We start from the raw sequence: 27811 nt of genomic DNA, 5'->3' as shown, positions 1-27811 counted from the left end.
GGTATGGCAAGAATGCAAAGGGAATTAATTGTGGTAGAATGGGTGAAACGTAATACTTTGAGGTGGTTTGGGATTATGATTAGAATGCAAGACCGGGAGTTTACAAGGGGAATGTATGATCGTACAATTAAAGGGGTTGGTGTGAGTGTAAGACCAACTGTGACATGGGCATATGGGTTGGAGGAATACTGGAAGGAGAGAAACAGGAAGAATGTGTAGAGTGGTATGTGCGAAGGAGGCACATAAGAACAGGGATAAGTGGAGACTCTTTTGCCGTGACCACCCCTTGATGGGAGTTCCTGTAGGGAACGGACGTCAGAGATATAGATCTTTTTCTTTCATACTATTCGCCATTTCCCGCATCAGCGAGGTAGCGTTAAGAACAGAGGACTGGGCCTTTGAGGGAATATCCTCACCTGGCCCCCTTCTCTGTTCCTTCTTTTGGAAAATTAAAAAAAAACAAGAGGGGAGGATTTCCAGCCCCCCACTCCCTCCCCTTTTAGTCGCCTTCTACGACACGCAGGGAATACGTGGGAAATATTCTTTCTCCCCTATCCCCAGGGATAAAGATAGATAGATAATTAATGTCATTCAAAGTTGTTATAAGGAGGAGCTAATGAGGACGTTTCAACTATCAGAGAAGTGGACATGCATTCTTTCACTCCAAGATTTTTTCGAAAGGTATTTACCATAAAGATAAATGATATACATTTCTTGACTCAAAAACTTTAATGATGAATATTTGTTGATTATATATGGAAGCTCAAATATTGTGGCTCGCTTGACGACGACGTAGCAGACATAAACAAACTCATCTTTGGTCGCCTTGTACTTCATATTTCCCCTTTACTTAGGGTAATTAAAACTTGTTTTCCATTGTTTTCTAGTCAGTAAAAGTAAAGTCAGTGTGAATTAAAACTAGAAATATTTTTTCAATTTTCTTTGACAGTCGTCATATATATATATATATATATATATATATATATATATATATATATATATATATATATATATATATATATATATGTATATGGTGACCACTATTGTTGGTAGAGAGCGATTTGGAGATTTTGTTTATTCGACTACAGATCCGGGAGCGGTCCCCAATGTATGTAGTTTTCGGTGCCGTGAGAACTCAGTTCACGGGCCAGTTTTCGAGTTAGATTAAATTGGAATTTAAGCTGATATATAAGCTGTTTTCGACTCCTTACACTCCTCAGGAGTTGGGCCCCTTTACTTATATTTTTGCTTTTGTATTTCCATGTGGTATTTGCACCCATGTGTTAAGAACTCTAGATTTTATATGTATCATACTTTTTAAACCAGTGTCGTTTGTGCATTTTGGCTGGCGAGTGTTAAATAATGTCTCTGTAGTCAAGACTGGGATGTATATATGTTTAAATTAGGATTTATTTTTGTAAGATTTGTCTGTCGACTTTTGCAGAGTAGTAGATATGTAAATTTTAAATCATATCCATTAAAAGATATATTCACTAGAACAGGTTGTGTTCATTGGTGTGAGGAGAGGTTGTCTAATAGATTATATTTGTCAGAAGTGGAGGGGACAAAGTGAAGGGGGAGACGAAACTGGAGATGGAAGTACATAGTGTAAAAGATTTTATGCAGAAGGGCATAAGGTATGCATAGATGGAGTTAGCTGGAGCGATGTGGTTTACAGGGGGCGATATGCCGTCACTGGACTAAACCAGGCCATTTGAAGTGACCAAGGGAGACCACAGTAAGGTGTTTGGAGCATGGTTGTTGATAGAAACTGTTTCATTGCATTAAATGTTCTTGTTTGAATTGAATGAATGAGGCCATATCTTTGTGTGTTCTTGTCACTACTTGCTGACTCACGAAACCAGACAAGTATGGAGATCTTCACATTAAGTCTTTGTTCCGAAAAAATTACCTGATTATTGTTCTCAGATACTAGTATTACATTATCTGTGAATTACTCCAGGCAGCAGTCTTCTGTTATTAATTCACAAAGATAGAGAAGAATGGCTGGAAATTAATAAGCTTATTTTCAGATCATACTGATAAAGTTCATGAATGTATTTGCAGCAGATTTAATGGAATTAGCATCCATCTTCAGAAAGTTCATAAAGAATGTAAATAGATCACATGCTTTATTGTAGTCTGCTACCTGATGTTTAGTCATGCCAATAGCAGTTTGATACATTGCTGAAGTCTTAGTATGAAAAGCCTGCATTGGTGTCAGCTCGGCCTCAGCCTATGCATGACCATAATCAAGTGGCTGCTTGACGTACATTACAATAACATGTCATGATGTTCCAAAACACACCCTTCTGCCTCTGAAAGATGCTTACCAGCATCTTCAGATTCATCAAACTCATCTAGTTGTAGTTGGGCAAAATCTTTGAATTTCTACAAAACTTCAACTGCAGCATGTAGATTAAGATAAATAACCTCCAAAGTGTTTTGCTGCTGTTGTTGAAGCACTGCAAGATAAGATTGCTCAACTCTACTGACATTTCTGGTCTCAGTTTACTTATGTGATCATACAGTTCTCATGCAGTACTAAAGCATTCTGGCCTCTGAAGACAGTCTTTGGACATCTCCGTCAAATTGTCTGTAACATTTTCATAACTTATAACTAGCGCTTGACTAGTATCTACACAGTTTTACCAATGCTTGTCACTCAGTTTCTTCTGCATTGAAATGGAAAGGGTCTTTTCTTTGAGTATAACTTCATCTCTGATACTCTCCAGTCTTGCTAGCAGAGGAAACATAGAGTGCGTGTACAAAGTGAGATAATGCTACAGCCATTCTACCCAAATTAGCAGCATCCATATCCTTAAGGTTAACTGAATTTTCATAGTAAGTTTTGTACTTCACAAGTTTATTTAGGATTCCCGTTTTACCCTGCATGGCCTTGTAGCAACTAGAAATCAAATTTAAGTGCTTTCTTTTTGCCATGCTTACACTATTTGTGTACCATGATGATTTTATATTTATGCATACTTTTGTGTGTGTAAGAGGCCAATAATATCTGGATAAAGGCCTGCCAGTGTTACTGTTGGTAAAGTGGGCAAGTATTAGAGAAAAAGCAACAGTTTTGACATGGAAAATGCAGGTTATAAGACATACAGACATTGTTACTAGTATCTTATGCTGATCTTACCAAACAGAGTAGAGAGCATGTTTTTTCTTTATAGGGAATCGGGGAGAAAGAATACTTCCTATATATTCCTTGCATGTCATAGAAAGCAACTAAATGGGTTGGGAGTGGATGGCTGGAAATCCTCTCCTCCTATTTTTGATTTTATATTCATGCATACTTTTGTGTGTGCAAGAGGCCCATAATATCTGGATAAAGGCCTGCCAGTGTTACTGTTGGTAAAGTGGGCAAGTATTAGAGAAAAAGCAACAGTTTTGACATGGAAAATGCAGGTTATAAGACATACAGACATTGTTACCAGTATCTTATGCTGATCTTACCAAACGGAGTAGAGAGCATGTTTTTTCTTTATAGGGAATCAGGGAGAAAGAATACTTCCTACATATTCCTTGCATGTCATAGAAAGTGACTAAATGGGTTGGGAGTGGATGGCTGGAAATCCTCTCCTCCTATTTTTGATTTTCCAAAAGAAGGAACAGAAGGGGCTAAGTCAGAATTTTCCCCTGTAAGGCTCAGTCATTTGTTTGTGACACCACCTTGCTAATGTGGGAAATGGCAGATATGTATGAAAAATTGTATATTGTTATTAATGAATTGATTCAGAATATTGTGTCCACCATTGTCGTTCATGCTATTACTAGTATCTTTGTAAGACCCGGAGATATCACTCATAGGTGATGCTCGTTACCTCCATTTCATCCATGTTATATTCATCCCATTCAACACTTTTTCTGGTTAGATCTCTTTGACCAGGAAGTTATCTCCCACCAATAATAAATGTCTTTATATGTGTTTTGGATATAGTGAGAAGATGAGTGACGAGGTTGATTAAGAGGGTATTCATGCCAGAAGTGGAGAGAACAAGGAGAAGGGTGGCAACCAAGGAGGAAGTAGAAGATTGGAGTGAAAGATGCTATAATTGATTGAGACCTGAACATGTAAAAGGGTGTGTGGCATGCATTAGGAAGAGTGAATCAGAGCAATGTGGTGTAGCAGTGAGTGATCTTGACCGATGCATTCATGGGTTGCCCAGGGTCAACCACATAGGTTCGAACCTTGGTTGCAGCAGTAAGTCCACAGTCAACTCATCTTTTCATCCACCCCTAGTGTTTGGTTGATAAAATGGGTACCTAGCTCAGGCTAAGGTCAATGAGAGGGCTGGGGAAGTGAGTCAGTTGTTGTTTGCTGATGATACAGTGCTGGTGGCTCATTCGGGTGAGAAACTGCAGAAGTAGGTGACTGAGTTTGGTAAAGTGTGTGAAAGAAGAAAGCTTAGAGTAAATGTGAGTAAGAGCAAGGATATTAGGTTCAGTATGGTTGAGGGACAAATCAGTTAAGAGGTAAGTTTGAATGGAGAAAAACTGGAGGAAGTGAAGTGTTTTAGATATCTGGGAGTGGATTTGGCAGCAGATGGAAGTGACAAGTCACTTGTTTACCAAATGGCATCCTAGCTACATCTCTTCGTTGTGTATCAACTGTCTTATATTTCTTTCTTGTATCTCCCCTGACAAATGTGATTATTACGTGAACTTATCATATTTTGTTTCCCTGTGGACTCATAGAAATATACTTGATCACACGCAGAATTGTGATCCTTTCCAACATATCTATTGATTTATATTATTTTATTATACTTTGTCGCTGTCTCCCGCATTAGCAAGGTAGCGCAAGGAAACAGACGAAAGAATGGCTCAACTCACCCACATACACATGTATATACATACATATGGAATCACAGGTTTGGAAAGGAAACATAATTGAGGAGGAAGTTAAGTAAGACAACAGTTTTTCATTTCTTGCTGCCTCAATGACCTCTCATTACATGATTGGTGAAAACATTACATAGATATAATGGTTGAGTGTATCACTTACTGACTTGTATTTGACCATATAGGTGCTTTCTTCTCTCCTCCTACCTTTTTTTCCCATCTAAGTCTCTTGCCACAGGAGTAGGACCTTGAATAGAAATTAAAGTATGGAGAAAAATTAGAGATATAAGGAGAGAAGAAAAATAATGAACTTAAAAGTTTTTGACAAGTTCAAAAAGGCTTCTTTTGAAATGAGGTAGGTCATACCTCTCAGGGAATACACAAAATGTTTCAAGTACTTCAAAAGCATAACAAGGTATGGAAAATAAACAGCACAACAGGCTACCTTTAAGTTGCTAGTAGCCATATAATGAGCATGTGATGTAGTGGCTTGCCAAGTATCATGTGGTCTGTCTAATTAAAGAGGCACATAAAGAGCCAATTTTTGGGAGCAAAATTTATATTGACATCTATAGAATAGGAAGAGATCCATTAATGCAGAAAAGGGATTGCTGGTCAGATTTTTTGTTCAGATTAGGAGAACTGATACATTGCATTGCTTTAAGCTCATGTAAATACACTATGAAGGGCTAGACACCCAAGTTGTGAGGGTTCTAGTATACATTAGAAATGAATTGTTCCTTCATATGATCAGAACAACTGTTCAGAAGAGGATAACCTTCATCTGAATAGGACTTCCACTGACTTTCATTTTGTTAGGCACAGTCATAGATATTTGTAGAGCTTTGCATTTCAATAGTATATTATATATTATGATGATAACAAGTTATGTGCATGCATACTGCAGTTGAATTAAAGAAAGGATGATAAAGATGAGTGTTCAAACCACAGAGGTATAAGCTTGTTGAGTGTACAAAGTAGGTTATATGGGGGGGAAGTGATTGAGAGGGTGACGGCATGTACAGAGTATCAGATTAGGGAGGGCACTGTAGTTTTAGAAGTGGTAGAGGATATCAGTTGTTTGCTTTAAAGAATGTGCCAAAAATATTTAGAGGAACAGATGGATTTGTATGTCATTCATAGATCTGGAGAAAGCAAATGACAGGGTTGATAGAGATGCTTTTTGGAAGGTCCCAAGAATATACAGTGTGGGAGGAATGCTGCTGGAAGTAGGGAGAAGTTTTTATTAAGGGTACAAGGCATGTGTATGAGTATGAAGAGAGGAGGGTGAACAGTTTCTAGTGAAGGTTAGTCTGTGGCAGGGATGTGTGATGTCACCAAAATTTGATTTGTTTATGAATTGGGTGGTAAGTGAGGTAAATGTGGGAGTCTTGGAGAGAGGGGTGAGTATGCAGTCTGTAGGGGGTGAGACAGCCTGGGAAGTGAGTCAGGTATTGTTTGCTGATAAGCAGCAGTGGTGACAGATATGAGTGAGAAAATGCAGAAGTTGGTGACTGAGTTTGGGAAAGTGCATGAAAGGAGGAAGTTGAGAATAAATGTGAATGAAAGCAAGGTTATTAGGTTTAGCAGGGTTAAGGGACAGGGATGTGAGTTTGACTGGAGAAAAAATATAGGAAGTGAAGTGTTTTAATTACCTGATAGGGGAATGGCAGCGAATAGTGAGTCATAGGCTGGGTGAGGGAGCAAAGGTTCTGGGATTGCTGAAGAATATGTGGAAAGAGAGATTGTTATCTCAGAGAGCAAAAATGGGTATGTTTGAAGTTGTAGTAGTCCCTACAATATAATGTGGGTGCAAGGCATGGATTGTAGTTAAGCTGTGCATAGGATGGTAGATGTGTTGGAAATGAAATGTTTAAGGACACCATATGGTGTAGTGGTTTGATCAAGTAAATAATAAAAGGGTAAGAGAGAAATGTGATTATAAGAAGAGTGTGGTTGAGAAAGCTGAAGAGAGAGTGTTGAAATGGTTTGGATATATTGAGAGAATGAGTGAGGAAAGGTTGGCAGAGAGGATATATGTTTTAGAAGTGGAAGGAACAAGTAGATCAGGGAAACCAAATTGGAGATGGAAAGATGAAGTGAAAATGATTTTGAGGGATCATGCAGGAGTGTGAAAGCTGTGCATGGGATAGAGTGAATTGGAACGATGTGGTATACAGGGGTCGATGTGCAGTCATTAGACTGAACCAGGGCATGTGATGTGTCCTGGGGAAACCATGGAAAGGTCTTTGGGGCCTGGTTGTGGATAAGGAGCTGTGGTTTCAATGCATTACACATGACAGTAGATGCAGCATTTCTTGGCACTTCCTCGCTAACATGGGAAATGTCCATCAGATATGAAAAAATAAAGCCATGTTTTGTATGTCCATTGAATGATGGAAGTGTGGAACCATCAAGGGGAATGGAAAAGTTATACGGAGTTTTAGACTTTTGAAAGAGAGATAGGAAGAAACTAGGTTGCAGAACCATTAAGCTTTACAAACTTACCTTCATTTGATGCTTTACCATTTAGAAAATGGAAAATCTATTGTAAGAACTGTGCAGTGCTTGCAGTCACAACATAAGTTAATGCTCCTTTTATTTTCTATGCAGATATTCTAAAGTTGTGAAAGATGTAATATTCATATATTATTGATATGTATGTATGTTTCAGGCTGGTCGCATTAGTATCCCCATCATGGCACGTCGTGGTGGTTGTTGTATGTACTTTAACATAATCATTGCATTCATTGGGGTTGTTGGAGGATGGTCTGCTTTTGGAGTGTTTTTCTTCCATTTTGAAAATCGACAGGCAGGAATGTGGGCTTTTGTGTCAGGTAAGTGATAAAAGTAGTTTGTGCATTTTAGAAATATTTAGAGCTTATTTTCTTTCAGACTTCAACAATTTTGGTAAAAACTTGTAAGTGTATCATAAATAAGATCTGATCCTTTTCCACAAGCTTGCAGGGTTTCATGTACAGAATACCTTAGCGCCCCACTTATAGTTCAGAACAGTATGGACATTCAGCTTTCTCTTATTACATTAATTTGATTGTAATTGTGGTTAACATATGAAAAGATTTACTGCAGTGAAACATTGTAGCTTTATTGTCCATTTTGGATGACAAAAGATTCTTTTAAAGGTTTCCAGTATTAAGTTTAATTTTAAAAATGTTCTGTATATAAAAGATTAAAGTTGTATTTTAAACTATTTTACTAATCTGTACAATCATTTGAGATGTAGCAGTCTGGTATGATCATTCTAAAAAGATAGATGATGTAGCAAATGCATTTTTCCTGTATACTCTAGGATCCTTTATATTTATTTATTCTAATTATTGTACTTGATTGCCGTTTCCATTGTCAATGAGATGGCACCAGGAAACAGACGAAGAACGATCCATCCACTCATACACACACACACACACACACACACACACACACACACACACACACACATATATATATATATATATATATATATATATATTTTTTTTTTTTTTTTTTTTTTATACTTTGTCGCTGTCTCCCGCGTTTGCGAGGTAGCGCAAGGAAACAGACGAAAGAAATGGCCCAACCCCCCCATACACATGCACATACACACGTCCACACACGCAAATATACATACCTACACAGCTTTCCATGGTTTACCCCGGACGCTTCACATGCCTTGATTCAATCCACTGACAGCACGTCAACCCCTGTATACCACATCGCTCCACTTCACTCTATTCCTTGCCCTCCTTTCACCCTCCTGCATGTTCAGGCCCCGATCACACAAAATCCTTTTCACTCCATCTTTCCACCTCCAATTTGGTCTCCCTCTTCTCCTCGTTCCCTCCACCTCCGACACATATATCCTCTTGGTCAATCTTTCCTCACTCATTCTCTCCATGTGCCCAAACCATTTCAAAACACCCTCTTCTGCTCTCTCAACCACGCTCTTTTTATTTCCACACATCTCTCTTACCCTTACGTTACTTACTCGATCAAACCACCTCACACCACACATTGTCCTCAAACATCTCATTTCCAGCACATCCATCCTCCTGCGCACAACTCTATCCATAGCCCACGCCTCGCAACCATACAACATTGTTGGAACTACTATTCTATTCCTTCAAACATACCCATTTTTGCTTTCCGGGATAATGTTCTCGACTTCCACACATTTTTCAAGGCTCCCAAAATTTTCGCCCCCTCCCCCACCCTATGATCCACTTCCGCTTCCATGGTTCCATCCGCTGACAGATCCACTCCCAGATATCTAAAACACTTCACTTCCTCCAGTTTTTCACCATTCAAACTCACCTCCCAATTGACTTGACCCTCAACCCTACTGTACCTAATAACCTTGCTCTTATTCACATTTACTCTTAACTTTCTTCTTCCACACACTTTACCAAACTCCGTCACCAGCTTCTGCAGTTTCTCACATGAATCAGCCACCAGCGCTGTATCATCAGCGAACAACAACTGACTCACTTCCCAAGCTCTCTCATCCCCAACAGACTTCATACTTGCCCCTCTTTCCAAAACTCTTGCATTTACCTCCCTAACAACCCCATCCATAAACAAATTAAACAACCATGGAGACATCACACACCCCTGCCGCAAACCTACATTCACTGAGAACCAATCACTTTCCTCTCTTCCTACACGTACACATGCCTTACATCCTCGATAAAAACTTTTCACTGCTTCTAACAACTTGCCTCCCACACCATATATTCTTAATACCTTCCACAGAGCATCTCTATCAACTCTATCATATGCCTTCTCCAGATCCATAAATGCTACATACAAATCCATTTGCTTTTCTAAGTATTTCTCACATACATTCTTCAAAGCAAACACCTGATCCACACATCCTCTACCACTTCTGAAACCACACTGCTCTTCCCCAATCTGATGCTCTGTACATGCCTTCACCCTCTCAATCAATACCCTCCCATATAATTTACCAGGAATACTCAACAAACTTATACCTCTGTAATTTGAGCACTCACTCTTATCCCCTTTGCCTTTGTACAATGGCACTATGCACGCATTCCGCCAATCCTCAGGCACCTCACCATGAGTCATACATACATTAAATAACCTTACCAACCAGTCAACAATACAGTCACCCCCTTTTTTAATAAATTCCACTGCAATACCATCCAAACCTGCTGCCTTACCGGCTTTCATCTTCCGCAAAGCTTTTACTACCTCTTCTCTGTTTACCAAATCATTTTCCCTAACCCTCTCACTTTGCACACCACCTCGACCCAAACACCCTATATCTGCCACTCTGTCATCAGACACATTCAACAAACCTTCAAAATACTCATTCCATCTCCTTCTCACATCACCACTACTTGTTATCACCTCCCCATTTACGCCCTTCACTGAAGTTCCCATTTGCTCCCTTGTCTTACGCACCCTATTTACCTCCTTCCAGAACATCTTTTTATTCTCCCTAAAATTTACTGATAGTCTCTCACCCCAACTCTCATTTGCCCTTTTTTTCACCTCTTGCACCTTTCTCTTGACCTCCTGTCTCTTTCTTTTATACTTCTCCCACTCAATTGCATTTTTTCCTTGCAAAAATCGTCCAAATGCCTCTCTCTTCTCTTTCACTAATACTCTTACTTCTTCATCCCACCACTCACTACCCTTTCTAAACAGCCCACCTCCCACTCTTCTCATGCCACAAGCATCTTTTGCGCAATCCATCACTGATTCCCTAAATACATCCCATTCCTCCCCCACTCCCCTTACTTCCATTGTTCTCACCTTTTTCCATTCTGTACACAGTCTCTCCTGATACTTCTTCACACAGGTCTCCTTCCCAAGCTCACTTACTCTCACCACCTTCTTCACCCCAACACTCACTCTTCTTTTCTGAAAACCCATACTAATCTTCACCTTAGCCTCCACAAGATCCTTTTCAGAAAAATATATATATATATATATATATATATATATATATATATATATATATATATATATATATATATCCCTGGGGATAGGGGATTAAGAATACTTCCCACGTATTCCCTGCGTGTCGTAGAAGGCGACTAAAAGGGGAGGGAGCAGGGGGCTGGAAATCCTCCCCTCTCTTTTTTTTAAATTTTCCAAAAGAAGGAACAGAGGGGGCCAGGTGAGGATATTCCAAAAAAGGCCCAGTCCTCTGTTCCTAACGCTACCTCGCTAACGCGGGAAATGGCGAATAGTTTAAAAGAAAGAAGAAGATATATATATATATGGTTCAATCCATTGACAGCATGTCGACCCCGGTATACCACATCGTTCCAATTCACTCTATTCCTTGCACGCCTTTCACCCTCCTGCATGTTCAGGCCCCGATTACTCAAAATCTTTTTCACTCCATCTTTCCACCTCCAATTTGGTCTCCCTCTTCTCCTCATTCCCTCCACCTCTGACAAACATATCCTCTTGGTCAATCTTTCCTCACTCATTCTCTCCATGTGACCAAACCATTTCAAAACACCCTCTTCTGCTCTCTGAACCACACTCTTTATTTCCACACATCTCTCTTACCCTTACATTACTTACTCGATCAAACCACCTCACACCACATATTGTCCTCAAACATCTCATTTCCAGCACATCCACCCTCTTCCGCACAACTCTATCTATAGCCCACGCCTCGCAACCATACAACATTGTTGGAACCACTATTCCTTCAAACATACCCATTTTTGCTTTCAGAGATAATGTTCTCGACTTCCATACATCCTTCAACGCTCCCAGAATTTTCACCCCCTCCCTCACCCTATGATTCACTTCCATGGTTCCATCCACTGCCAGATCCACTCCCAGATATCTAAAACACTTTACTTCCTCCAGTTTTTCTCCATTCAAACTTACCTCCCAATTGACTTGACCCTCAACCCTACTGTACCTGATAACCTTGCTCTTATTCACATTTACTCTCAACTTTCTTCTTTCACACACTTTACCAAACTCAGTCACCAGCTTCTGCAGTTTCTCACATGAATCAGCCACCAGCGCTGTATCATCAGCGAACAACAACTGACTCACTTCCCAAGCTCTCTCATCCACAGCAGACTGCATACTTGCCCCTCTTTCCAAAACTCTTGCATTCACCTCCCTAACAACCCCATCCATAAACAAATTAAACAACCATGGAGACATCACACACCCCTGCCGCAAACCTACATTCACTGAGAACCAATCACTTTCCTCTCTTCCTACACTTACACATGCCTTACATCCTCGATAAAAACTTTTCACTGCTTCTAACAACTTGCCTCCCACACCATATTTTCTTAATACCTTCCGCAGAGCATCTCTATCAACTCTATCATATGCCTTCTCCAGATCCATAAATGCTACATACAAATCCATTTGCTTTTCTAAGTATTTCTCACATACATTCTTCAAAGCAAACACCTGATCCACACATCCTCTACCACTTCTGAAACCACACTGCTCTTCCCCAGTCTGATACTCTGTACATGCCTTCACCCTCTCAATCAATCCCCTCCCATATAATTTCCCAGGAATACTCAACAAATTTATACCTCTGTAATTTGAGCACTCACTCTTATCCCCTTTGCCTTTGTACAGTGGCACTATGCAAGCATTCTGCCAATCCTCAGGCACCTCACCATGAATCATACATACATTAAATAACCTTACCAACCAGTCAACAATACAGTCACCCCTTTTTTTAATAAATTCCACTGCAATACCATCGAAACCTGCTGCCTTCCCTGCTTTCATCTTCTGCAAAGCTTTTACTACTTCTTCTCTGTTTACCAAATCATTTTCCCAAACCCTCTCACTTTGCACACCACCTTGACCAAAACACCCTATATCTGCCACTCTTATCATCAAACACATTCAACAAACCTTCAAAATACTCACTCCATCTCCTTCTCACATCACCACTACTTGTTATCACCTCCCCATTAGCCCCCTTCACTGAAGTTCCCATTTGCTCCCTTGTCTTACGCACTTTATTTACCTCCTTCCAAAACATCTTTTTGTTCTCCCTAAAATTTAATGAGACTCTCTCACCCCAACTCTCATTTGCCCTCTTTTTCACCTCTTGCACCTTTCTCTTGACCTCCTGCCTCTTTCTTTTATACATCTCCCGCTCATTTGCATTTTTTCCCTGCAAAAATCGTCCAAATGCCTCTCTCTTCTCTTTCACTAATAATCTTACTTCTTCATCCCACCACTCACTACCCTTTCTAATCAACCCACCTCCCACGCTTCTCATGCCACAAGCATCTTTTGCGCAAGCCACCACTGCTTCCCTAAATACATCCCATTTCTCCCCCACTCCCCTTACCTCCTTTGTTCTCACCTTTTTCCATTCTGTACTCAGTCTCTGCTGGTACTTCCTCACACAAGTCTCCTTCCCAAGCTCACTTACTCTCACCACTCTCTTCACCCCAACATTCTCTCTTCTTTTCTGATAACCCCTACAAATCTTCACCTTCGCCTCCACAAGATAATGATTAGACATCCCTCCAGTTGCACCTCTCAGCACATTAACATCCAAAAGTCTCTCTCTTGCGCGCCTATCAATTAACACGTAATCCAATAACGCTCTCTGGCCATCTCTCCTACTTACGTACGTATACTTATGTATATCTTGCTTTTTAAACCAGGTATTCCCAATCACCAGTCCTTTTTCAGCACATAAATCTACAAGCTCTTCACCATTTCCATTTACAACACTGAACACCCCATGTATACCAATTATTCCCTCAACTGCCACATTACTCACCTTTGCATTCAAATCACCCATCACTATAACCCAGTCTCGTGCATCAAAACCACTAACACACTCATTCAGCTGCTCCCAAAACACTTGCCTCTCATGATCTTTCTTCTCATGCCCAGGTGCATATGCACCAATAATCACCCATCTCTCTCCATCACCTTTCAGTTTTACCCATATTAATCGAGAATTTACTTTCTTACATTCTATCACATACTCCCACAACTCCTGTTTCAGGAGCACTACTACTCCTTCCCTTGCTCTTGTCCTCTCACTAACCCCTGACTTTACTCCCAAGACATTCCCAAACCACTCTTCCCCTTTACCCTTGAGCTTCGTTTCACTCAGAGCCAAAACATCCAGGTTCCTTTCCTCAAACATACTACCTATCTCTCCTTTTTTCACATCTTGGTTACATCCACACACATTTAGACACCCCAGTCTGAGCCTTCAAGGAGGATGAGCACTCCCCGCGTGACTCCTTCTTCTGTTTCCCATTTTAGAAAGTTAAAAAAAATACAAGGAGGGGAGGATTTTTGGCCCCCTGCTCCCATATATATATATATATATATATATATATATATATATATATATATATATATATATATATATATATATATATATATATATTTTCTTTCTTTCTTTCAAACTATTCGCCATTTCCCGCATTAGCAAGGTAGCGTTAAGAACAGAGGACTGGGCCTTTGAGGGAATAATCCTCACCTGGCCCTCTTCTCTGTTCCTTTTTTTGCATGTTGTAAAAGGTGAGTAAAAGGGGAGGGAGCGGGGGGCTGGAAATCCTCCCCTTTCATTTTTAATTTTCCAAAACAAGGAAAATAGAAGGGGGCCAAGTGAGGATATTCCCTCAAATGCTCAGTCCTCTGTTCTTAATGCTACCTCGCTAACGTGGGAAATGGCGAATAGTATGAAATAGAATATATATATATATATATATATATATATATATATATATATATATATATATATATATATATATATTCATAAAAGAAAGTGGCAGGAGGTCAAGAGAAAGGTGTAAGAGGTGAAAAAGAGGACAAATGAGAGTTGGGGTGAGAGTTTCGTTACATTTTAGTGAAAATAAAAATATATGTGGTATATGTGGTTTGAGGTGGTTTGATCGGGTAAGTAATGAAAGGGTAAGAGAGGTGTGTGGTAATAAAAAGAGTGTGGTTGAGAGAGCAGAAGAGGGTATTTGAAATGGTTTGGTCACATGGAGAGAATGAGTGAGGAAAGATTGACAAAGAGGATATATGTGTCAGAGGTGGAGGGAAGAAGGAGACATGGGAGACCAAATTGGAGGTGGAAAGATGGAGTTAAAAAGATTTTGAGTAATCGGGGCCTGAACATGCAGGAGGGTGAAAGGTGTGCAAGGAATGGAGTGAATTGGAATGATGTGGTATACTGGGGTCGACGTACTGTCAATGGATTGAACGAGGGCATGTGAAGCATCTGGGGTAAACCATGGAAAGTTCTGTGGGGCTTGGATCTGGAAAGGGAGCTGTGGTTTTGGTGCATTATACATGACAGCTAGAGACTGAGTTTGATCGATTGTGGCCTTTGTTGTCTTTTCCTAGCGCTACCTCGCACACATGGCAGGGTGGCAACGGGAATGAACAAGAGCAGACAGTATGAATTATGTACATGTGTATATATGTATATGTCTGTGTGTGTATATATATGTATATGTTGAGATGTATAGGTATGTTTATCCCTATGAGTCCACAGGGAAAATGAAACACGATAAGTTCCCAAGTGCATTCATGTAATAATCACATCATTAGGGGAGACACAAGAGAGAAATAAAAGTCAGTTGATATACATCGAAGAGACGAAGCTTTGTGTGTGCAAACAGACAATCTCTCCTTGTCTTACATAACACTCTACAACACTTAACTCACACAGCTCCTTCTTAACACTAGATTTCCCTGCAGTGAGTGCTGTGTGCTAGCCCTGCCTTTTGGCTGAATGATAGGAGCAGTAGACAGAAGTAGTAGGTTGGAACATTTAGGGAGGAACATTAGATAGGAACCTTAGGTAGGAGCAGTATTAGGTAGAAGCAGTCAGTTGGAACATTAGGTAGGAGCCTCTTCAAACACTGTGCTAGAGTTGCCCTTAGCTAGTGGCCTGTTAAGGGTGAGGCACTAAAGGCTAAGATGTGGCACTGGAGTTCACTAGGTAAGGAGAGACTATTGCCGTGATCACCTCCTTGAGGGAGTTCCATTTTAGAACAGGCATCCATCAGAGATATAGAATAGATAGATGTAGACAAATTGTATGTAATCTTTTTGTCTGAGTTCCCAAGGTGTAGGTAGCTTTGAAAGACAGCACAAATTACTCTAATCAGATTTAATTCAAGAAATTATGAAGGCCCTTCTGAAGTGCCCTTTGGTCAGTTTCTCTCACTTGCTGATCCATTCTTCGACTGTCTCGTACATCTGCCTGAAAATCTAGTTCTTTCTTTCAACCTCATATATGGGACACCGTCAGATTATGCACATATATTTGACATATTTAAGTCTAGATCTGTTATGCTTTGTCATTTCTCTCTGAACCCATGCTGCATTTCTCATATGAAGTTTCTTGTTTTGGAAGTATTTTCCATTTGTTTTCGGATTTTCATTTTGAGTGTTTTACAGACTGACATGTATGTGATACCAGCTTGTAACTCGCTGTATTTTCCAAATTGTCTTCCTCAAAAATAGGCATTACACATGCTCTCTCCCACTTGCTTGGCAGTGTTCTCTCTTTCATTGAGTTTCTGATGTCTTTTTAAAGTGAGCTGATGAATGTACCTGCTTGCTTCTTCATTACAAGTCTAGAGTTCATCAGAGTTGTGTGCCTTAAAAGGATGAACATCCTTTAGTTGCTTACTTTTATCTTGTCTTGGCCTTGGTGCTTTTAATGGTCTCTGTCATCTCATCTCATTAGTACTGGTTAGTGGATGCTCCATTGTGAATCCACCTGAGAACCAAGTACTCATTCCATATATCCTCCTTTCAGCTAACAACTGGATTGTGATGAATTTATGGAACACCTGTGGATTGTTACTAAACTCAGCCCTACTATTCTTGAAACCTCACCACCCATACCTGTCCATTTTGTTGCATTCATCTCTCACTCTTCCAGACTTTTTTTTCTGGTTCTGTGTCTACTAGGGGAAGCTAGAGTGAATGTGAGCGAATGAGGCCATTTTGTTTTCATCTGCGTCTAGCACTGCCTCACTGGCATAGGACATGGCAAACACGTGAAAGAAAAAAGTTTCTCTTAATGTTAGGGCTGTACTCATGGGTTGTTTATTCTTTTATGATTTCAAAAACTAATTCTTACTAAGTCATTTTGATAGTTAATTCTCAGTTCATGACTTTATGTGGTAAGTCTATGAATCAGTCTTAAATCAGCTTGATATAGCAAGATTATTGTTTTTTGCTAATAGAAATATATTTTGCTTGTATTTAAATAAATATGAATATGTAGGAAGAGAGGAAAGTGATTGGTTCTCAGTGAATGTCGGTTTGTGGCAGGGGTGCGTTTTGTCTCCATGGTTGTTTAATTTTTTTATGGATGGGGTTGTTAGGGAGGTGAATGCAAGGGTTTTGGAAAGCGGGGCAAGTATGCAGTCTTTTGTGGATGAGAGGGCTTGAGAAGTGAGTCAGTCGTTGTTAGCTGATGATAGAGCGCTGGTGGCTGATTCGGGTGAGAAACTGCAGAAGCTGGTGACTGAGTTTGGTAAAGTGTGTGAAAGAAGAAATCTGAGAGTAAATGTGAATAAGAGGAAGGTTATTAGGTACAGTAGGGTTGAGGGACAAGTCAATTGGGAGGTAAGTTTGAATGGAGAAAAGCTGGAAGTGAAATGTTTTAGATATCTGGGAGTGGATTTGGTAGTGGATGGAACCATGGAAGCAGAAGTGAGTCACAGGGTGGGGGAGGGGGGGAAAGTTTTGGGAGCATTGAAAAATGTGTGGAGGGCAAGAACATTATCTTGGAAAGCAAAAGTGGGTATGTTTGAAGGAATAGTGGTTCCAAAAATGTTATATGCTTGCGAGGCTTGGGCTATAGATAGAGTTGTGCGGAGGAGGGTGGATGTGCTGGAAATGAGAATGGTGTGAGGTGATTTGATCGAGTAAGTAATGAAAGGGTAAGAGAGATGTGTGGTAATAAAAAGAGTGTGGTTGAGAGAGCAGAAGAGGATGTTTTGAAATGGTTTGGTCACATGGAGAGAGTGAGTGAGGAAAGATTGACAAAGAGGATTTATGTGTCGGAGGTGAAGGGAATGAGGAGAAGCAGGAGACCATATTGGAGGTGGAAAGATGGAGTGAAAAAGATTTTGAGCAATCGGGGCCTGAACATGCAGGAGGGTGAAAGGCGTGCAAGGAATAGAGTGAATTGGAACAATGTGGTATACCAGGGTTGACGTGCTGTCAGTGGATTGAACCAGGGCTTGTAAAGCATCTGGGGTAAACCATGGAAAGTTTTGTGGGGCCTGGATGTGGAAAGGGAGCTGTGGTTTCAGGGCATTGTACATAACAGCTAGAAACTGAGTGTGAACAAATGTGGCCTTTGTTGTCTTTTCCTAGTGCTACCTCGCACGCATGTTGGGGAAGGGGGTTGTCATTTCATGTATGGTGTGGTGGCGACAGGAATGAATAAAGGCAGCAAGTATGAATTATGTACATGTTTTTATATGTATATATCTGTGCATGTATATATATGTATACATTGAGATGTATAGGTATGTATATGTGCATATGTGGATGCATATGTATATACATGTGTATGTGGGTGGGTTGGGCCATTCTTTCGTCTGTTTCCTTGCGATACCTCGCTAACGCTGGAGACAGCGACAAAGTATAATAAATAAATGTATTAAGTTAATATGAATATGTACAAGTGTATATATGTATATGTCTGTGTAATTTTGTATGTTATGTATATGTATGTATATATGCATGGATGGGCACTTATGTATATGTATGGGCACATGAGTGGATGGGTCTTTCTTTGTCTGTTTCCTGGCGCTACCACACTAATGCGGGAAATTGCAATCAAGTACAAAATTATGTTTTAACTTGCCATGTTTCTACCACAGGGACTTTTGCAGCAACAACCCTCTTCATTCACATACTGTACAAGAAACATGCACTTGAGTTGTGGTATACACCAGAGAACCTACTTCAGATCCGACTTTTGGGCCTTTTAGGATTAATAGCTGGACTCACTGGAGCAGCTGCATACACTGGTATTGCTGTAACCAAACATGAAGGTAAAGCTACATTTTCTTTACATTAAATCCTGTCTTAATTCATACAGTTTACTAGTTCATCTTTTTTAGAACTGAATTGATAATAGTTGATGGTTTAGATATGATATAGAAACTGGATGAGCGATAAGGATTTGTCAAGACATTATTCACTTATGTAAGCTTATGTAAGTACTTTGAATTTGTTTATAGATTCCTTTTTTGCTCATCCTTGCCTGTTCAAATATTAGAGAAGAAATAAAGTTTTGAATTTGTTTATTTGATGATTAGAAAGATTCTTTACATTGTTCATGTATTCTAATTGTATACATATTCTGTTTATATCTTGACAATGAAACTGATAGGTCATATTCATCTATCCAGGTTTTTCTTTATAAGGAAATTTTTTTTGTTGCACAGAATAAGCATTAGTCTCGACTGACAAATTAGCATAGTATATAATTGACAGAATAAGAAGCACTTCTTAAGTGTGAAAGTTGATGTTTCACTTTAAGATGCTGGGTTTGGGTTGAGGATGTGTATTAGTGATGTTTTAGAGGCTGTATGTACCAGATCCACCCCATGGAATTGACATTGCATTAATGATGGTAAAATAGAATAGATGTGATATAGATAGATAAGGATCCTGTTGCAGAATGTTTGACCATTTGTAATGCAGAAAACAGCATCTATGATAAAGAGGATTATTTTTTTCAGAAGCTAACCTACGAATATTTCACTGTCCTGTATATTCATGTGCATGATAATTGAACAATGGCAGTCTTGATTTTCTGTGTACAGGGCAAAGAAAGATGTTGCAGGACTCCACCTGCTTGAGGTTGAAAGGTGAGTGAAAAAGTGACCTTTAGCAAGGCTGTATTATCAGTTGAAGTAGGGTGCTGTGTCCTCAATGAATTTGTTAATTCAGAGGCCATCCTGTCCCTATTGCTAAGAGTAGTTCATCTTTTAAGCTATTGGAGCCTTTAGAGAATGAGTCCTGGGGCTAAATGATGATAATAATAATAATGAAAGTTAATGAAATGAAATTTATTCATATGATCGAATAGTAATAAGTGTTCTTGGCACAGTTGACAAGGTAACTGGTAAGCTGTGATTAACAAACACTTTTAAATGAAAAAAAGGTGTAATTAAGAAGTAGAGGGCATATGCAGCCCAGATATTTGCTCTAAAGGAGTGTGATCCAGTGAAGAGGAAAGTATACAGTATATATGGATATGGAAGAGGGATGTTTTGATATATGGTGTCCATGGAATACTTATAAATGCTGTTAAGAGATTATACAATGGAAGTAGTGTTTTTGTAAGTGGAAATGGTAGGATTGATAAGTGGTTATGGTTGTATTGATAAGTGGTTTAAATTAAATGTAAAAGTGTTGGAAGGCTATGCAATATCATCATGGTCATTTAATTTTTTATGGATGGAGCATTACATAAGATGAGAGTAAGGTTGGTTGGGTGTATTGTACTGAATAATGGTGTTGGAACAGAATGTAAGGTGCCACTGTTGTTGTATGTAGATGATGACAACGTTTTTTGTATAGTAGGAAGAGATGGATAGATCAGAAGATTACTCTGATGATGTGTGCAGGAGTTGGAACCTAAATGCGAGTAAGAGAAAGTTTCATGTTTTTGAATGATGTAGGCAGTTGCAGTGCATTATCAGTTTGGAGAAGAATGATAAGTTTTGCCTGCGTCTCTGTGCTTGAAATAATGATCACTATTAATGGTGGAGAAAACGCAGAGTTGAGAGTAGTCATGGAAGGGAAGTAGTTTGGAGGCTCACTAAATACTCTTGTGAATGGGAAGAATTTAACTGTAGGGTACACAAGGCACTTGCATGCTAGAGCAATTATCTCACCTCTAATTTGTTGAAGTGAAACCTTACTTTTTCTTGGTCAGGATGGGTCAGCATTAAGAGCAGTAAATATGGAATTAGAAAAGTAAGATATAGATTATTATTTTTCTTATTCCCATACTTAACCACCGTCTCCTGCGTTAGTGAGGTAGCACAAGAAAACAGACAAGGCATGGCCCGACCCACCCACATACACATGTATACACATAAACGCCCACACATGCACATGTACATACATATACATTTCAACGTATGCATACATATACATACACAGACATAAACATATATACACAGGTACATATCCATACTTGCCTTCATCCATTCCTGTTGCCACCCCATCACACACGAAATAGCATTCCTACCCTCCTCCAGCAAAGCAGCACCAGGAACAGACAAAAAAGGCCACATTCGTTCACACTCAGTCTCTAGCTGTCATGTCTAATGCACTGAAACCACAGCTCCCTTTCCACATCCAGTCTCCACAGACCTCTCCATGTTTTACCCTAGATGCTTCACATGCCCTAGTTCAGTCTATTGACAGCACGTCGACCCTGGTATACCACGCCATTCCAATTCACTCTATTCCTTGCACTCCTTTCACCTTCCTGTATGTTCAGGCATCAAACACTCAAAATCTTTTTCATTCCATCCTTCCACCTCCAATTTGGTCTCCTGCTTATTCTTGTTCCTTCCACCTCTGAGACATATGTCCTATTTGTCAATCTTTCCTCACTCATTCTCTCCATGTGACCAAACAATTTCAACACACCCTCTTCTGCTCTCTCAACCACACTCTTTATATTACCACACATCTCTCTTACCCTTTCATTACTTACTCGATCAAACCACCTCACACCACATATTTCCAATGCATCCACCCTCCTCTGCACAACCCTATCAGTAGCCCATGCCTTGCAACCATACAACATTGTTGGAACTACTATTCCTTCAAGCATAACCATTTTTGCTCTCTGAGATGATGTTCTCGCCTTCCACACATTCTTCAATGCTCCCAGAACCTTCGCTCCATCCCCCACCCTGTGACTCACTTCTGTTTCCATGGTCCCATTCACTGCCAAGTCCACTCCCAGATATCTAAAATACTTCACTTCCTTCAAGTCCACTCCCAGATATCTAAAATACTTCATCTCCTTCAGTTTTTCTCCATTCAAACCTACCTCCTACTTAATTTGTCCCTCAACCCAACTGAACCTAATAACCTTGCTCTTATTCACATTCACTCTCAACTTTCTTCTTTCACACACTTTACCAAACTCAGTCACCAACTTCTGCAGTTTCTCACCGGAATCAGCCACCAACTCTGTATCATGTGCAAACAACCACTGATTCACTTCCCAAGTCCTCTCATCCAGAACAGACTGCATACTTGCCCCTCTCTCCAAAACTCTTGCATTCACCTCCCTAACCACCCCATCCATAAACAAATTAAACAACCATGGAGACATCATGCACCTCTGCCGCAGCCCGACATTCGCTGGGAACCAATCACTTTTTTCTCTTCCTACTCGTATGGATGCCGTACATCTTTACCATTATTTAATTTATAACCCAAGGACTATTTATATAGGGCTCCTGCAGCTTCAAGGTTGTGCTACAGTGAGAAGCAGGAAAATGATGAATATCTTTGGAGTGAGAAGTTCTTTGTCAACTGATGATGTTACAGCCTGATTGAAGATGATATTTTATGTGCAGTGTAAATTCAAGCAAGTGAAGTCAATCTTTTAGATACTAATTTGCTATCACCCTCATAGAAACGTAGATCCTAGATCAGATGAAAAATGGCTTCATTTGCTTTAATTTACTCTTTCTCTGTTTTGTATAATGTATGAGCAGAGCCCCCATCCACAGTCAAGCCTGACAGAACCCTCTGTGGGTTTCTTTTGACTGCTTCATGTCTCTTGCTTCAGTCCATTGACTGCACATCTTCTATTGTATACCACATCACTATGATATGCTCTTTCCTATGCACACCTATCACCCTCCTTTATGGTCTGGCCCTAGTAACTCATAGCTGTCCTTACTCCAAACTTCCATCTCTTTTTCTCAGCCGCTTTTTCCTTTGCTCCCTCCATTTGTGACATTTATGTGATTTTACTCACTCTTAAGCTGTCATTCCTTACATGGTCAACCCTCCTCACACCACACATTTAACTCAAGCATTTCATTTCCATACACTTCCACCCTCCTCCATTGATTTGGAGTTTGGGCCCACAACTTGCACCTGTACATCAGTGTTGGGACTATTGTGCCATCAGTCATAACCATCCTTGTCTTCACAGATAGTGAGCTCTTGTTTTGTAAACTTTTCAGTACATCTAGAGCCTTTACCCCCTCATCCATCTGTGATTCACTCCAGCTCCCGTAAGTCCATATGCTCCAATGCCTACTCGCAAGTATCAGAAACACTCCATTAAATTCTCTCTCTCTCTCTCTCTCTCTCTCTCTCTCTCTCTCTCTCTCTCTCTCTCTCTCTCTCTCTCTCTCTCTCTCTCTCTCTCTCTCTCTCTCTCTCTCTCTCTCTCTCTCTCTCTCTCTCTCTCTCTCTCTCTCTCTCTCTCTCTCTCTCTCTCTCTCTCTCTCTCTCTCTCTCTCTCTCTCTCTCTCTCTCTCTCTCTCTCTCTCTCTCTCTCTCTCTCTCTCTCTCTCTCTCTCTCTCTCTCTCTCTCTCTCTCTCTCTCTCTCTCTCTCTCTCTCTCTCTCTCTCTCTCTCTCTCTCTCTCTCTCTCTCTCTCTCTCTCTCTCTCTCTCTCTCTCTCTCTCTCTCTCTCTCTCTCTCTCTCTCTCTCTCTCTCTCTCTCTCTCTCTCTCTCTCTCTCTCTCTCTCTCTCTCTCTCTCTCTCTCTCTCTCTCTCTCTCTCTCTCTCTCTCTCTCTCTCTCTCTCTCTCTCTCTCTCTCTCTCTCTCTCTCTCTCTCTCTCTCTCTCTCTCTCTCTCTCTCTCTCTCTCTCTCTCTCTCTCTCTCTCTCTCTCTCTCTCTCTCTCTCTCTCTCTCTCTCTCTCTCTCTCTCTCTCTCTCTCTCTCTCTCTCTCTCTCTCTCTCTCTCTCTCTCTCTCTCTCTCTCTCTCTCTCTCTCTCTCTCTCTCTCTCTCTCTCTCTCTCTCTCTCTCTCTCTCTCTCTCTCTCTCTCTCTCTCTCTCTCTCTCTCTCTCTCTCTCTCTCTCTCTCTCTCTCTCTCTCTCTCTCTCTCTCTCTCTCTCTCTCTCTCTCTCTCTCTCTCTCTCTCTCTCTCTCTCTCTCTCTCTCTCTCTCTCTCTCTCTCCAGAGCATTTGTTATCCTTAAATAGCTATTGACTCACCTTCAAGGCCCATCCCATGCCCAGTTCTCTCGTAGATGCTATTTCACCTCCTCATCTTTAAACAGTCTTGATGACATCACACACCACTGACACAGACTCATCTTTACATAGAACCAATTGCCCTTCTCCCTTCCTAAAACACTCCTTTCCTGTCTTTGCTTTCTGCTCACACCATATATTCGTAACACCTTCCACAAGGGAGATAAGTCAACTGTATCATACACTTTCTTGGGATCCAAGAATGCCTTTATACAAATCCTTCATTTTCGAGGTATTTCTAACAAGCTTCTTTTTTGAGGTATTTTTAACACAGATTCTTCAAAACAAACTTCTGGTCTAGTCATCCTCTACTGCTCTTAATGCCACATAGCCTCCCCAAACCCGATGCTCTGTGCATTCCTTCACCTTCTCATTCACCACAGTACCATACAACTTACCAGGTATTCTAAACACTTATACCTCTGTAGTGCAAAAATTTTAACATTTACTTTTGTCACCCTTGTCTTTTGGTAATGGCATCAAATTCATTCCACTCATCCTTACATACCTCACCTTGACCATGGATCCTCTGAAAATCTTGACAAACCAGTCAACAACACTGTCGCATCCTTTCTCATGGAGTCGGCCTTTTGCAGTGGCATATCTACTGATACCCCTCCCCCCCTTTCTCCCACCAAACATAACATGGCAAGTAATAAAGCACTCTACTGGATTTTATAAATTCCTCCCCATGAGAAATGTATTTTTTTTTAAAAAGCACCTATCAGTTCTTGACAACTAGAGCAGCATTTTTCTGTATGCAGTATTTGCTCATGCTGTAGTACCTCGAGATGTAAAACCAATAATTGTTTTTCACGGCACTAATGCACTATTGCAGTATGCTAACATCTTCAAGGTTAACAAAAGTTAAAGTATGCAAAGATCTTTCACAGCCTATGATGACACTCAGAAAAGTGAAATTCTGTATTAGGTACAACATAAAATGCTGAGAATGCTCTGTATAGAGTACAGACAAAAGTGATGTGTCATGATTTGCTGTTGAAAAAATCTCTGAAGGTATGGTTCCTAGTTCACACTAAAAATATTTCTCAGTTGGTATGACAGGCATGGAAGATTACCCCAGAAGTCAGAATTTGCAGTATAGGAAAGCACTGTAAACCTAGAGAACCAAAAATTTTCTTGTGCGCTGCTATTAGAAGCACACTCTGGAGAAAAATAAAAAGGGCCTGGACAAGTGCATGCATAGTGTGCAAAACATGCCAGGATTCGGTAGTTATTTAGGCAGGCAGGCTGCAGCCTTGAAAAGCAGGGAGCCATGGGTGTCAATTTACACACACAATTTCCTTCCTCAAGTTGAACTGTGCACATTGGAGGCTATGTTGGTTAACCATAAATGGCAACCCAAACAAAGGATGAGTAACTGGTAGTGCTGAAGTTTCAGTAACTCATTACTGATCATGGTGGAGGTTATGCACCTTCTCTTGGGACTTTCCATATTGTTGGCACCAACTGCCACCCATAGCACCCCGTGCCACATCCCCACTACTCATAATTCCCTCTGCTGTGCTCCCATCCTCCATACTTAGGATTGTTCAGTTCAGTATATACAGTAAACCCTCGATTTAATGGACCCCAACTTAATGGATTTCAGATTTAAGAGACAAATGATACTGTACATTAATTAATGATAATTTGAAAGATTAAGAAATTTCAAATACCGCACCATGCACATTTCTTATCACACTTGTTTTTTCTAGTGTTGGGCAGACTGGTTTTGTTTCCATCTCAGTCTGCCTTAAGCTATTGTGCAGTCAGGTTGTATACAGAGTGTTTCTGTTATTTCAGAATTGTGATTTTATCTATTAAATGATTTTGCAATCCTTACAATTCAAAATGATATCAAGTGAATGTAAGAGGTGCAGTGAAAGCAGGTAGTCTGTCTTCACTTTATCATAAAGAAGTATCCTTTCACCAGATTCCATCACCTATGTCTCAGTCTGACTCCTGCCTCCAACTGCCCGGCGAACGTTCCTGCACTGCCCACCACCTAAATTTCATACCACACACTAAACCCTACCCCTCATGATATTTTGGCAACTAAATGTGACATTGCATTACAACAAAAGCAAAACTAAGAACAAGAAAACAACACCAAAAAAGGGAATGAAATTAAAATTCAACAAGGCATAAGGCAAATATACACATAAATCACTGCTCAGCAGCAGTACACTTCCTTTACATGCAAGTAGAACAAAAGTGACATAAAATACTGTGTTCACTCTTTACAGGAACCACCACAAACATAATCTTGTAAGTGTGCAAGGCGGTGTCTCACAGGACAAGGGTGCCACTTACCTGAGGCTGGGTGTTGCCACAACTGGGAGGTGAAACTACTGCTGGTGGGTACTCCTCTTGACCCACGGGGGTCTTGGGGATCAGTGAAACCTCGGGGTGTAGGTGACATTGGTTTTGCAAAGACAGGCAGCCACTGCCATCCAGCTTCACTGAGTATTGTCTGTGTGGCTTCACCTCCTCTTCCATGCCAGATCCGTCCCACACCTTCAAAGTGATGTCCTGCATGCAGACAGGGGTGCCCACATACAGCTGGGGCAGCGTAGGGACGTTACCTGCTAGGCCACCCTGCACATGAGCCTGGCTCTGCCATGGCCTGCTCTCTGTTTCACAGAGCAGTTCTCCATCACTAATTTGTTGGATAATGTTGCTGGGGGTGCCAGGACACCATCTTACAACTGTCTTCCTGCTGCTAGGAGTGCAGATGACTTATCCCCCTCTCTCAGGGGTGTTGGGATATTGGAGCATAGCCTGAGTCGCTTTGCTGTTGTGCATGCTACTTCCAACACCTGTTTAGCTGCCTTTTCCTCTGCTTTGGTGCATCTGTTGGACTGGGGGATGTGGGCTTAGGAGATGCGGGCCATAATTCCTCATTTTTTGTTGAAAGCTTTCATCTTTCTTCTGTCTAGATCGGTTCCCCTGTCAAGGCGATTTTTTTGGAAGCGTCTTTTCTGTTGAAGAAGGTGAGCAGACTTGCGATAACTTGGGATTTTCATACATAGGTTTGAATTCTACTCTGCGCCATGCAAGAGGTGCAATGAAAGCAGGTAGTCTGTCCTCACTTTATTATAAAGAAGTATCCTTTCACAGGAGAGAGGTGGCATCACTCAATCTCAGTCTGACTCCTGAATCTAACTGCCTGTCAAGCATTTTCATTCTACTGGGTGCCCACAGCCCATCAAAACACACACTAAACCTACAGTGATAGAGGAGTTGAAAGTAAGCATGTGAACTTAAATGTTGCACAGAAGTAGGTTACATTCGATTTAACGGACTTTTGGCATCAACAGACACCCCTTCCCCTTATTAGACCATTAAATCGAGGGCACACTGTACTGTGTTTTCCCAATTTAGGAATGCTTAACTTCTTTAAAGGTTTTGATAGTTTTTTGCACCCAATCAGGCAGATAAAAGAATTATGATTTGTTTAACATACTTAGGATTGCCCACTCCAGTAATTGATGTGTTTTCCCAAACTAGGAATTGCAAAGGCTTATTTCTTAAGAAAATGATGATGGATTTTATATTTCTTTGCACCTCTTCATAAGAAACTGTCTTTCCCTTTTTTGCATACTCGTGTTAAAAGAAAAATCATGCCCTAAAAGGGTTTAGAGAACATGGGTTTCACAGTATAGAACAAACATAATGGATGAGCTTTAATTTGAAAGACT

At 40.4% G+C, this 27811-nt stretch overlaps 1 protein-coding gene across 8 annotated transcripts in view; it reads left to right on the top strand.

Annotated features, from left to right (window-relative positions):
- The first annotated feature begins 633 nt into the window (after positions 1-633).
- The window catches only part of LOC139749355 (heme transporter hrg-1-like), a 122112-nt gene continuing 94934 nt past the window's right edge, over positions 634-27811 (top strand). Inside the window, exons 1-3 of one of the 8 annotated variants that reach the window (XM_071663074.1) lie at positions 634-681; positions 7529-7691; positions 18726-18899. In XM_071663074.1, coding sequence (XP_071519175.1) covers positions 649-681; positions 7529-7691; positions 18726-18899 — 370 coding nt within the window. In that variant the 5' untranslated portion in view covers positions 634-648. Of the gene's footprint in view, positions 682-770; positions 856-1041; positions 1159-1253; positions 1418-1469; positions 1638-1760; positions 2115-7528; positions 7692-18725; positions 18900-27811 lie in introns of those variants that run through there. The other 7 variants (XM_071663076.1, XM_071663078.1, XM_071663077.1 and 4 more) reach the window with 7 other exon arrangements.

Source organism: Panulirus ornatus, chromosome 7, assembly GCF_036320965.1.
Source record: "Panulirus ornatus isolate Po-2019 chromosome 7, ASM3632096v1, whole genome shotgun sequence".
Taxonomy (NCBI): Eukaryota; Metazoa; Arthropoda; class Malacostraca; order Decapoda; family Palinuridae; genus Panulirus; species Panulirus ornatus.
Note: the sequence above shows the minus strand (reverse complement) of the source record. Positions and strands in the feature narration are given on the sequence as shown.